At 43.8% G+C, this 13,723-nt stretch overlaps 1 protein-coding gene across 5 annotated transcripts in view; it reads left to right on the forward strand.

Moving 5' to 3' along the window:
- Positions 1-13,723, forward strand: part of FAM184A (family with sequence similarity 184 member A) — a 572,845-nt gene that overhangs the window by 354,072 nt on the left and 205,050 nt on the right. For all 5 annotated transcript variants that reach the window (XM_078648472.1, XM_078648471.1, XM_078648473.1 and 2 more), the window contains exon 8: positions 5,471-5,592. In XM_078648472.1, the coding sequence (XP_078504598.1) occupies positions 5,471-5,592 (122 nt within the window). The remainder of the gene's footprint in view (positions 1-5,470; positions 5,593-13,723) is intronic.

Below are 13,723 nucleotides of genomic sequence, written 5' to 3' on the forward strand. Positions count from 1 at the left end.
CTTCACAATCCCTGTTTATTGTAATGCCCAAATAACATACAGAACATATGCTAGCAAAGTGGGACATCCAGGTCAGTGATCTTGATGGATGGTATCTGTGGAAATACATCTGACTTACTCCACTTTATGCAAAAGCCAGAGGAGGAACCTAATTTAACTACAGTACAGATAATAGAAAATAAGTTGTCTCATATAAAGGAGGATATCGTCTGCATATGTGGACAGCAGGCGATATCGAGAAAGTAATTTTATGCTCAAGTGGGTCTAAAGAAGGCCACAAGTCAACTGTGCAATTACAATTGTGGAGTTGCGACAGTATGCAATTGTGCCTCATCCCACTCATTGCTGTAAATGGGTCTGACAATAGGCTGTTAGTCCTCACCAAGACAGTTAAGATTGCACACAGCAACAAAACTAGTCAGAACGTGAGGTCCACTCCCAATTACATCACAATTCCTGCACAAGGAAGGACAAGCTTATGAGAATCAAATGCCTTCAATGCACCTGAAAAGGGCAAAGTAGTCCCATATCAGGATTGGATCAAGGAGATGAAGCATCAAAAGAGGGTGTGGTGAAAATAAATAGTTGCACAGCCTTTTATGTTTCCAACCTGATCAGGTAACACAACAGATTAATTCTGTTTGCACACAGGTTGGTAGAAGGGATAGAGTAGGCCATCTTTTGAAGGTCTTGACCTAGTTTTAACATCTTACCTAGTGGTAAACGCCAGCTTGCCATCTATGAAGGCCTCTTCATACCTGGCTAATAAAACAGGGCAAACTCTTAAAAAAAAAACTGGGGATCAAGGGTGAGGAGATGACGATGATCAGCCAACCACAGATCCATGGGACAGCTATGACATTGTACCCACCCCGGGTTTATTGACCCTGACCTTTACCCACCTAATCCTTCACCCCTGGGTGATGCAACATCCTTCCAGGAACTTATTGCGAGGCTGCGTATCTCCAGGTTTCCTTGCACGAAGACCCCATAGAGGATGACTTCCTCTTTGAAACACTCTCCCCTACTACATGTCAATATCTGCCCAAGCTAAAAGGGATGCTCAGTCACTCAGATAAAATCTTTTTAAAATCCTGTATGAGCATGTATTATTACACCACAAGTAGATAATAAATACAACGCTGCACTATCCACCTTACATCAAGGGCCAACTTCCCCCAGACTCCCCAGTGGTATCTAATAATTGCAAAAGGGCTAACTCTCAGACATCAGCAGATGCCCCTCCACCCAATAAAGAGTCTAAACACATTGATGATTCAGGGAAAAGGGTGGAAAAACAGGCAACTAACCATTTGTGAATTGCCAATACTCAGGGGTTCTTGGCAAGGTACAAAAGGGCCCATTGGGGCAAGATGGAGGAACTCCAACATCTCCTTGAGGATTGCAAAAAAATAGGCCTCCAAATTTTCCATGAGGGTCCATTAATTTCAAACAACTCCATCAGATGTGCCCTCGTCTCGGCGTATACAGCTGCCAGGGATATAAATTTAAGTATACTGCTGCATAGACATGCATTAATACATATATCTGGCTTTAAGCTCGATGTACAGCAGACACTCCTTAATGTCCCTTTTGATCAACAACACTTGCTTGGTTCCCAAGTGGACCAAACATTAGAAAAAGTGAAGGACACAGAGGTTATCACATCAATGGAAGTGCTTAGGACTCCCACTCCTCATGCTTCCTTTCGGTTCCCCACATACAAAGAGGGTAATAAAACAACTTCATCAGATGCCTCTACCTCTTTCTGTAGGCAACAGCATCACACATCCCCCTCAAGAGGATATTACAGGGGCACGTACAGGGAGAATATTTCCAAAGGGCGTGGAAGAGGTGCCTTCACTCGCACCACACCCTCCACTTCCAAACAGTGACTCACTTTTTATTCCTCTCAGCCATGTAACGCCTGTAGGGGAATTCTACAAGTTTACTTCCCTTACTGGAAAACCATAACAACAGACCACTGGTTGTTGGAAATTATTCAACATGGTTATTGTATAGAGCTCTGCAAAACACCTCTAAACATCCCACCTCGCAGGCACATACACAAACAGCACCAAACCTTGCTCAAACAAGAAGTACAGGCTCTTTTGCAAAAAGGAGTCATAGACCTTGTTCCTCTACCACAACAAGGTTCAAAGGTATATTCTCTATTATTTCTCATTCCAAAAAAAGACAGTTCACATTTGCCCATATTAGACCTTAGCCCATTAAAGCAATACACCCTTTCAGAGCACTTCCACATGGTAACTCTTCAACATGTAATTTCTCTATTACAACAGTGCAACTTTATGTCTGCACTAGACTTAAAGGACACCTAGTTTCACATCCCACTACACCCAGCTCACTGAAAATACCTCAGGTTTGTCATAGCGGGAACAAATTTTCAGTTCAAAGGGCTTCCATTCGGAGTCACTACCGCACCCGGGGTGTTCACCGAATATCTAGTGGTAGTTGCAGCACATCTACGCAGAAAAAGTATTCATGTCTTTCCATATTTGAACGATTGTCTCATCAAAGCCAGTACACTTCAGTTGTGCCTACAACACACTCAGATCACTATACAACTTCTTCATCAATTGGGGTTTACAATCAAAACACACACATCTTCAGCCTTCACAGATTTAGCCTTATCTAGGTGCTATTTTCAACACACTGTTGGGGTTAGCCTACCCAAACACTGTTAGGATTCACAACATCACAGTGCTGCTACATCAATTTTACCCCAATCAACAAATAACAGTCAAAATAGTTCACTGAATTTTAGGCATGATGGTGTCTTGTATTGCAATAGTGCCATGTGCAAGACTACATGTGCGTCCATTGCAGGAATGTCTGGTGAGTCAGTGATCTCAGTCACAGGGTCAATTACACAATCTAGTGTTGATAGACAGCCAAACGCATCACTCTCTGCAGTGGTGGAATACAAATATCAACAGAACGGCTGCTCCTCGACGCTGTTTCCCAGATTATTCTCATAGCGGACGGATCCCTTACAGGACGGGGTGCACACCTACAGAATCACACAGTTCACTGTCTCTGGGACACTTAAGACCAGAGTCTCCACATCAACTACCTAGAACTTCAAACATTCCACCTAGCATTGAAAACATTTCTTGTCCACCTCAACACAGCAGCCCTGTTCTATTTACCAAAACGGGGACGGGGGCACTCTCTACAGTTATCACGCCTATCTCAGATGATTTGGTCTGGCCAATACAACACAACATTCACCTGTTGGCGGATCCTCTCCCAGGGATGGACAACAACTTTGCCGACCTCCTCAGCAGGATGCGGCAACAAGTCCTCGAGTGGGAACTCTACCCCAGAGTCCTCCTCCTCCCATACTTCTACAGGTGGGGATTTTCACGGATAGACCTCTTTGCAACCGCAAATGCCCATACTTCACCTTCAGGTTACCACACCCACTATCCAAGGGCAATTCTCTATGGATGAAATGGTCAGGTCTTCCATTTGTAGCTCGGAAGCTCAGGCAAACGTCTCTCACCCTCATTCTGGTAGCTCCCACTTGGGCTCAACAACATTGGTTCCCTTCTCTACTCAAGCTTTCAGGTGTGCCACATGAGAAGCTTTCCTTCAACCCAGATCTTGTCACATGGAGACGTCAGGCACCCAAATCCAAAGGAACTCAACCTTGCTCTTTAGCTCCTGAGGTCATAGAATTTGGTTGCCTAAATCTCCCACCAGAATGTATGAATATTCTCAAAGAGGCCCGTAAACCCACAACTAGAGCGTGTTAAGCTGCGAAGTGGAAAATATGTTATCTACTCCTATTGTAAACACATCGACCCATTTGATGCAACTGTATAAAACATTTTCTGCTATCTGCTGCATTTGCAGACTTCTGGACTAGCGTACACTTCAATACGCTTGCATCTGGCTGCAGTAGCTGCCTCCCTGCAAAACAAGTCAACATTTATCACTGTTTAAGATACCAGTTATTAAGGCATTCATCCTTTGGCAGAAGTTAGTTTATAATTGGACACATTATCATGTATACTTTTACATAATGTAATCAACATAGTCACCTCTAATGAAATTAAATGCAATCTTCATCGTCATCTAATCACTATAAATAATAAGTGTTAGTTTTACCCAGTACTGGTGGTGCTCAATTTACCAACCTTCGATCTGGAGGCCATTAACTTCTTACACTTAAATCGCTCCCTAGCCCCGCGCAAAACAAGCCCGCCCCCATCTCCGCCTAAACTCCACAGCTTATTGAGTATCTACACTTATTTTTCCAATTTAAAGCACTGGCGTAATGAGAGGACTCCCTAATAAAATGCCTCACTACTTCATTGATAGGGTCAGACTCCTCTCTTTGCATGGCGGTTGAGACCCTGTATTTAACTATTGACTCATCTTCTTACTGATGAAATCCAGTATCTCCTGTGGGATAGGTACCTCTTTCGACCGTATGTAACTGGGGTAGTTGCAGAGGGACAGACAGTGCCTAAGTGAAGTGTACACTGGGTGACTGTTGCAAGGAATAAATATGCTGAGTTTCTGCAGACCAGATGTTTCAAATGGTTCTTGAGATTAAGCACATGGCTTAAAGCAGGAATGTTGTGCATAAGTTCCTAAGTTGCAGAGGAGAGCGAAAAAGAAAACAAAAAAAACTAAAATAAGATAAAAAAAGGAACAGGGCAGTGGTCTCGCATAGGAATTTGTTACGTTGAAAATAAATAGTTCCTGAGACCATTTGACGGAAAACAGGGGATATACAAAAGTGTAAATGCGCGCAGTCCATGTACTGTACAAATATGGTGCTGGCACATCTGTTTTTAACAGCCTTAAAATTATTTCTGCGTCATCCTAGTGGTTTACCCACCCTTTGAGATGGGAAACTGCCAGGCCGTAGAGGTTTATCAATGCACCGTAAGTGACACAAACAGAAAAAGACCATGAGGCCTATTTGTTCAACCCACTTCCCCACCTCTTGCAGCACCTTGTAGATCAGTTTCTCCTTTTTAAGGGAAGGCCAATTCCAAGCAGAAGTCTAAGCTGACATTTCTACAGATAGTCTTGTATCACTACCCGTGATTTTCTACCTCACTTTCTCACCGGTCCAAGCTGGGGCTGACCTCCCAACCGGATGTGCTCTTGATTAAGCCAGTGTCCCTTTCCATATTACTTAGTCATCTCGCCATCAAATGTCTTTCTGTCTCAGAAACAGTAACTTGCGTCTTTGGAAAATGGGGGATTTTCACTTTCTGTGATCTACAGCCTGTTTGGGCATGGAGTTTATGTTACTGACCTGTTATTCTTTATATTTTAGCATGTGCAAATGATTCGGGTGGTGGTCATGCGGGAATTCGACTTTTTTAAAGAAAAGCCTTTTTTTATCTCTAATCCCACAAATGATTATTCCTAGGAAAGCGCCTGATATGGACTCCTTTACAGATGTCTGTGTTTTCTCATACAGAAAGAATTAGAACAAGAGAGACAGCAACATGAAGCAATACTTTCTCACACACGTGAAGAAGAGAAATTTAAAATAGATAAAATAGCCCGTGACATGGAGTTGAAATGGACAGAAAATCTCAGGTACTTTTTGGGTTTATCTTCCTGGTATATAGCCAGCCCCTGCACATACCACTGTATTTTAAACGGTGTGGGAATATCCTGCTGAACTTGATTGTGTGTATCTTGTTGGATTATGTTCAAAGTTACCTGGCTGAAGCTGTAAATAAAACAATAGAATGTGAGAACCTAGGTTACCAAAACATTAGAGCATTTCAGAGTGAATGCTATCCATTTCTCTATCAAGGGTACAAAAATAACGCAGATAATGAATGATGCTATTTACTCTACATTTCAAATTTCTTGAACTTTGAAAAGACATTTTTTGAAGTCCTTATCCTCGCCAAGTTATATTGTCTTACACTTTTAAACTTTTTGAAAATAGCTCCTGGTTTTCACTGTGTGTACATCTTGCACTGTTCCTCACAGGTGGACTATAAATTCTCTATGGTTTGATTACGAATCTCTTATAACTGACTACTTGGACAGAATTTGAAATTGTCATTGGCCAACTCTGATTCTTCTCAGCATCTTCGCAGCATTTGATTATTTTTCTAACCCAACTTTTCATTTGAACTCATTTCGTGAAATACAGATCCCAGCCTCTGTATACTTTTGTCCAACTGAAAAATGTGTCTATTAATGATAGTGTAATATTACCTTGTGCTTTTATGCCCTATTCTCTTGTGTAGTAAACTTAGGAAGTAATTTATGTTCTTAAACCATTTTAAACTGCATAGCAATTGGGAGGGTTGAATGCTTGTTTCTCTGGTTAAATGTCTCACCACTACTGGGTTACATTAGGGAGTACTCATTGAAACATATACTGAATTTTGCATTGTGATTAATTGGCTCTTATGACCCTCTTTGACATTTTTGTATTTTTCTGCACTATGTTATTCATTAATGCGGCACTGTGCTGAACTGAAAATGTCTAAGTGGAAGTGTTTAAATGTCTGTAATCTAAAACTAAACTAAATAAATTGTCGGGTTTCATGACTGGGAACAAAGAGTTGTTCATTTGAAAGGTGCATGTTTCAATCACCCCCTGGTATTCAAGTTGATCTAAGATCTCTCTGACCTGTTTTTTAGCTTCTTGCTTTATTGGATACTGCCTCTGTGCAGTAGGAGTGTTTTTTATAGGAATTATGTGGTGGGTTGAATCCTCATCCCATCCAACATGGTTTTTATATAATGCTAGAGCTTTGGCTACTGCCCACTCCCGTGCATATGTGTATTGCAAGTGCCTGGGAATATGATCTGAGAATGCTGGCATAATTACCGTTTCCCCTCTTGGGTAATCCATGACAAGGCAGGCGGCCAATCGTGTTCAGCTAACAGAATGTCATAGCCAAAAGTAAGGTTGTCCCAAAAGAGACGTCTAACTTTTCTACACTTGTCCCCCTCCATTTTGAGCGTTATTTCATACAATTTATGTGGGACATTTACCCTAGTATCAGGTGTTTCCACTGTGATATAATCATTCAAGTCTGCTGTCACCAGAAATTCCATCAGGTTCTGGCGAGCTATTGTTATCTCTGCTGCACTGTCTAGCATCGTCAGAGCCCATTCTCCTTTCAGTAGTCGAGCCTTCAGAATTCTGGGCATGTCTGATCTTTAGACCTGCAACCTTCTTCTTTTTGAACTGTGGCTTTTGCTTTGGCTTCTCTTCTTTTTTGGAAGTGTAATCTTGAGCGTGCTGCTTGTCTCTGGACTTTGTACACTCTTTTTGTCTTTCTGTCTGTCCTTCCCTCTCAAAGTTTTTCGATGAACCCTGAAAGGAACGAGAGGAAGTGTATTAGTATCCTGATACCTGTCAGGTTTCCTAACCTTCTCCCTATTCCTGAGATTATTCCTCTTTTCAGAGGGCTCCTGGGGAGGAGATCTACCTCAGGATTGAGATCTGTTTCCCTTATATGTTTGTTGCTTTTTATTGTCCCACTTTTTTTTTAGAAGAAGCAGGTGTCTGCTTGGTAGTATCCTTTTCAGGACTGCCCATTAGCTGTGGTTTTAAAGCTTTCCCACCCAAACTGTCTCTGCCTAATTCTGCATACGCAGTTTCAATTATTTTCGGTAGTTCATGTTCTAAAGGACTAAACTCCCTAAGGCATTGGCGGATAGCCACTGACGCTGCTTCCCCTTTTATATTCGCTAAAATTATGGCTGGTACCTGGGCATAGTTACCTAGTAACTTCATCCCTGAGTTCAGAGCAGGCTCTGCCCCGTACTCGTTCTGTATTTGTCTTAATACATCGGTTATCACTGCCAACAAAGGAATACCATGAGTTCTGGTATATATGGCAGCAAAGACTGCACCCCAGGTGGTATAATCCTCTACTTGTGGTGTCATCACTCTGTGTTTTTCATATGGAGTAGTACTCGGGAATATTGCTTCTAACTGTGTTATTTTCTGAGCTACCCAGAATGGCATTTGTTTGTGTTTTGTGGTCATTTTGCCCATTACTGCTTATTAATGTTTGTGGTTTGATTTTAGTTGCTGTACCCTGTGAATGAGTACCATTTGTTGCAACTGTTGCTGGTTGGACTGTGAAAGTCCTCTTGACGAATTCTGTCATGTTTCTGTACATTTTAATTAAATCTTTGTGTTGGATGAGTAAGTATCCTTGTGGCATTGTTTCAATGTCAGGATGTGGTGTGTAAGCCGCTAATATTGGCCATGTTGCCCCTTCTCTGACGAGTGGGCCTAATCTTACTCTTCTCCTTAAATTGAGTAGGGCGCCCTTATCCCAGTATAAGTGTTCCTGGTACGTGAGTGCAATCTCTGTCCTCGAACTGACTATATTCCACTGGTGCATCTCCTTCTGTATAATAGTGAAATGTCTGTGCTCTCGCATATACTGCTGGGAATGTAACCCACAAATATAATATCTCTCTTTTGTCTGATTCGTGTGCCTCAATCACGGAAACTACTAAGCCACCCCTGGCTGATAAACAATTTTCTATCAGTCTCTGGGTGACTGTATTTCAGAATTTTGGTGCAATTTTTATTGCGTTTGCATCTTCTTCTCCGGTTGAGACGTGTAGATCTACTACTGGGTTATCTCTGTCCTCAGTCATTTTTGTAAAGAAGAAGTTTGTTCAAGGGAACTAAGATAATGTTTTTATGCACAATTTTAGGAACACTGTGTCCTTCAAGCTTGAATAACCACCAGCTAATAAAAAGGATGTTTTGCCTACTCAGCTGTGGCGGAGTTAGTGCTCACCCACTCCAGACGTCTCTGGTGTTTTGTGAGTTGGGGTCTCTGAGAACAGCACGACTGAACTACTCAGATTCTACTGTTAAATAAGTACCCAACCAACGTTGGCGGCCCCATGTCATTTAGTTCCTATATTACCTATACAGGATCTGCGCTTTCCGTATAACAAACTGTGGGTTTGGTGGCAGACTGGTTCCGAGCACCCCCACAGGATATGCTAGCCTGTTATCATTAGCTAGCTCACAGTGCCACTAGAATCACCTCTTATCGGGGAGAGAATAGTTTCTGGCAACCTCAGAACATGACACTCCTGATCCCCCAGGATCGTGGAAACAATATACTACTTTTCGCTCAGTCACTCGTGCTCACTTAGTTTGTCTCAGAGATACACCGAATTGGGCGTTTCAATAAGGTTTTATTGAACAGTTCTTATTCTAGTGTAGAATAGATTTGCTGTAATAACCATTAGACAGTAGCAGAGATATATACGTAGCAGTATTACGAAAGTAAAGGCAGAGGCGGCTCAAGGCTCATGGCGGCCCTGGGCAGGGAGCGTAGGTAGGGGGCCCCGGAAGAGGGGGTCCGGGCGGGGCCCTAGGAAGGCAGGCGCGGAGGCCAGTGAAGAGGGGGGGTTAGGGTGTTTGGAAGTGGAACAGAGCCGGAGGCCGCCAAATCCTTGCCAGGGGCCACAACGCAAATATGTATCCATCCTCAGAGGATTATTATATTAAGGATATATATTGGCTTGGCGGCCCCTGGGGTTTGGTGGCAATGTGCAGGTGCACAGCTTGCACATGTCTAAGGCCGCCCCTGGTAAATGGATGGTACAGTTCTACCATTTAGCAGTTATCATGGATATATACAAGTACATGAAACACATAATAAGAAAGTGCGTACTCCTACGATGCCTCCCTAACTAGATGTACCTAAATGTACTTAGCATCGGTGTAGGTGTTATGTGTTATGCACTATGCCAAGAATCCCTCCAAGGTCTAGTCAACCCCATTACCTGAGTAAGGAGAGAATATGGGACGCCTTCCTGGTCTCGAGTTGGACACCCCGCAAGGGATGTTAGACCACAGCTAGCTGGAGCGTCAGCATGCAGGAACCTCAGCGTCTCTGGTCAGTGTCAGCCGGGAAGTCACTGTCTCCTCTCTCTGTCTAAGCAAAACATGATGTATATATACCCACAGGTCTCCCCACGGGTCCTACCTTGCTGTGTTACTGTGTCGGCCTAAAGGATGACGTTGGGCTTGAACTTTAACATAGATATTATACTGGAGATGCTCATCCTGCTGTGATTCCTGCTGTGCTTCCAAGAAACCTCATGCATAATGTATGAGTATCGAACTAGGGAAAAACCTGTGTTCTGAATGCAGTGTTGTATCTAGGCAAAAGGTCAGTCCTTATGAACTGTTACATATGAAATGTAGGGAAGGATATAGGTGAAAGGTTGCAGTGCTTTACCTGCACGTATAGAGGGTACCTATATGGAATATAACAATATAAATCCATATATACATACAGACTGAAGTGGCCTGATCTCTTGGGTCTGTCTGCACTTCTACGTAAAGGAAAATAGCATAGAGCTTTGGCAGTGTGTGATATGCCCTCAGGAGAATGGGATATCGGGGATGTTTGGAAGGGCTGAAACGATGAGGCACTGAGGCGAGGGAGAGAGAGACAAAGTGAAGGAAGGCAGGTTAGAGTTTGATTGTGGGTACTGGAGTTCGCATTTGCTCAGTGATGACTAATCTAGAGCTCACTTGTGCTGGGTGAAGCATTACTAATTAGTTTTGGTTCGGCAATGGCCCCTAAAAGAATAAACAGTGTGGGACCAAGGCCTAGAAGGGTTTTTCTTCTTACTGAGGGCCGAATTTAGCAGAGGTTGTTGAAAGGGTTGTATTGTGAGTGCAGAGAGAGACAATGGGTCCTAGAACCAATGAACAGTCTCTGTGGAAACGTCGGTGACCACCCAGGAAGAAACCAACCAGAGACACTGTAAATTTGACTATTGTGTATGTGCGTCAATAGGGAAGGAGGTTCCCAAGGTAAACTCTTGGAGCATGGAACTAAATCTAAGAAGATTTCCATCCTGGGCTTTCCTGGCATGTCATAGTCAAGTGATTTGAAGTCAGGGACATGTTTCTGGTGGATGATCCAGGGACCAAGGTGTCAATTAATATATCCTCCCAATTACCAAATAAGAAATTGATGAGCAAAGGTACTTGAATGAGGATAGTGTTGGCTCAACTGATGGACTTGGTGCATTAGGAAATGATCACATGCATGCATGCCAAGAAAGGGAAGATTTTGGAGTTAATGATACAGGATTTTATATTTTTCTGAAACTCAGCCTTGCTGTCTTTATGTGTAGACAAGATCTGCAAGCCATTAAAAAAGAGATGGCCGCTCATGGGCCTATGGCTCCCCTGTCCATGCTGACAAGACTGAGGGTGAGAGAGGGAAGAAACTCTCCATTTTACGTAATCATGTGATGGCAAGGGATTAATTATTGTCCAGAGAGGATTGTGATGTTCAGCCAGTGATATACTGGACTCTACCTAAAGCTTATTTGGCGCCCGAGACGTTGTGGCTCTGAGACTAGTCTGATGTTACCCCCCAAATTAGGAAGGTGAGGATATGTGTGGCATGTTAATGGTTCAAACTGTTACCAAAAGCAATAGTAAGACCCTGTGCATTTCTTTGGATTGCACTATTTTGTTGATTCCAGATGTCTTTTCTACCCCTTTGTAGGTCTTGGCCTAGCGAAGGCTGCACTTGCGCAGTCTCGCTGGCAAGATTTTATGTTTGTTAGTATGGGGACTTGAACCCGCCCCTCTTCTCCATTGGCTGGCTTCCTAAACGGAGGCCAGCCATTGGAGGAGAGGGGCATCACTCCGTTTAAGCCTCGTCTTTTTGGGATTCGGGGGGGTGTTTTTTACTTTCTTTCTCTCCTCTTCCCATTGGCTGGAATTTTACCTTCCAGCCAATGGGAAGAGGAGAGAAAGAAAAACAGGCCCCGAATCCCAAAATGACGCTGCATTTCTCCGAGGCATTCCTGCTTCGCCTCGGAGAAACATGGTGGTGTCATGGCGGAGCTCGCTTGTTTAAGATTCCACCAGTGCTTTGTTATCAGAAAAACATAGTACTACTACTAATAACAACAATAACAATGCTTTGGGCAGTCGGCGGGAAGGTTATGCATGGATTAGTAGTACTTTGGGACCTCCCGCAAAAAGCATCCAGCTGAGTGCGAGCATCTGGACAGCCAACCCTAATGCGGGACAAACAAAAAGAAAGGCCAGTTGACTGCTCTAATTGTGTAATTGTTAGGAACACAAAACACAAACGTACGTTTGTGACAGTTGCCTGATTTTAATATGACTGATACTCGCGACGGTGACGTGCAGATGCGCAGGCCATGTGATGAAAACGTTCACGATGTATGTGGTGTCGATTGTACGGAAGAGAATGGTCCCCTACCGGGCGCCGCCATGTTGGCATACGGAGAATCGCACTACCCAGGGGTCCTGGCTCCCATCCTAGCCGCCGTGTTGTTGTTTTAGGTAGCGTCATAAAATGCCTGCAGAGAATGTCTGCCTTTTTCCAAGATGGCGTCGATGAGGGAGAGCAACACCGGCTTGTGGCTGCACAACAAATTTGAATCCGTGGACGAGCTATGGGCGCCACCGAGTATCGCCTCCCACCTTACCGCCTCCGTCATTGACAACATCCGTCTCTGCTTCCACGGACTGTTCTCAGCTGTCAAACTGAAGCTGCTCCTAGGCATGCTGCATCTTCCCCGTCGCACGTCTTTTCTTCCTTGTGCAGCGGACGTCTCGTACAATCTGTTTTACTGTATTTTTCAAACCGAAAATATATTTGCAGCGACATTGCCAGGAAATAGTTTCCACTAACTTATCCTAATATGACACGTTAATCAATAATCAAGACCACGTCCACAATGTCTTTTGGAACTCATCATCGTTGTTGTTTACTGTAAAGGCATGCTTTCCTGTGAGCACAGCATACAGGGTAATTGGCCTTCTAGGCTGCAGAGCAGGCCATTCAGGAGGCCGGCGGCAGGTTTGCTTTGCTTTACCTAGCGTGCCTGTGTCTAGCAGAGTGGTGTCTTTTCTCCACTTACGAGCTGGAGTCGCACTCAGACTTGTGTTGGACAAGACTATGAGGTAGGAGGCGGGTTTTAGATTTCATTTCAGAGTTGTGTATCGTGGCCCACCCACACTCGCAACATTCACCTGCCCAGGCCTTCACATGTTGGGGCAAAGGGGTACACTTGTCCATGCCCCGCCGGTACTTAAACATTATCTGCTCATTTGTTGGAGGCTCGTGGGAGTGGGACCGGGGCACATTAGTCCAGTCACACCGGGCAGTCATGCTGGGTTCTCGTTCCTGAAATGTGTCCCTTTGAGCAGCTAAATAAGGTTTTTTTAAAAATGGAGAACATTCGTCCATCATTCATTCAGATTTTCTTATTCTGTCCCGCCTGGTTATGCTGCACCCTGAGCGTTTAAATAGCAGTTACATCTTACATCACATCAGAGGCCTCCTGGAAAAATCGAGCTGTATTCTGTTAGAAGCAGGAGTCATCTTTATACACAACAGCAAATGGTGAATAATTATGCATGGAGAATTGTTTTATTTTTTAGGTCTCGCTCTCGAGACCTATTGTTGTTGAGATGCCTCTCAAGGGAGACAGACCGGGGCACGCGCAGATTCTTGCAGATTCTGATTTGTGGACGCGCACGTGAGACGTGCCTGCCACAAAGCGTGCGTGGGCGGCGCCATGTGGCAGAAGCTTCACTCTACATTTACCTCCGGTGCCCGATAGCGCCACTGCCCATATCCGCACCCACCACTGTCCCGTCCCACACCACCATGCCCCATTTAATTATATTTATTACTTCATTTAT

This window comes from Lissotriton helveticus, chromosome 6, assembly GCF_964261635.1.
Source record: "Lissotriton helveticus chromosome 6, aLisHel1.1, whole genome shotgun sequence".
In the NCBI taxonomy this organism is placed as follows: domain Eukaryota; kingdom Metazoa; phylum Chordata; class Amphibia; order Caudata; family Salamandridae; genus Lissotriton; species Lissotriton helveticus.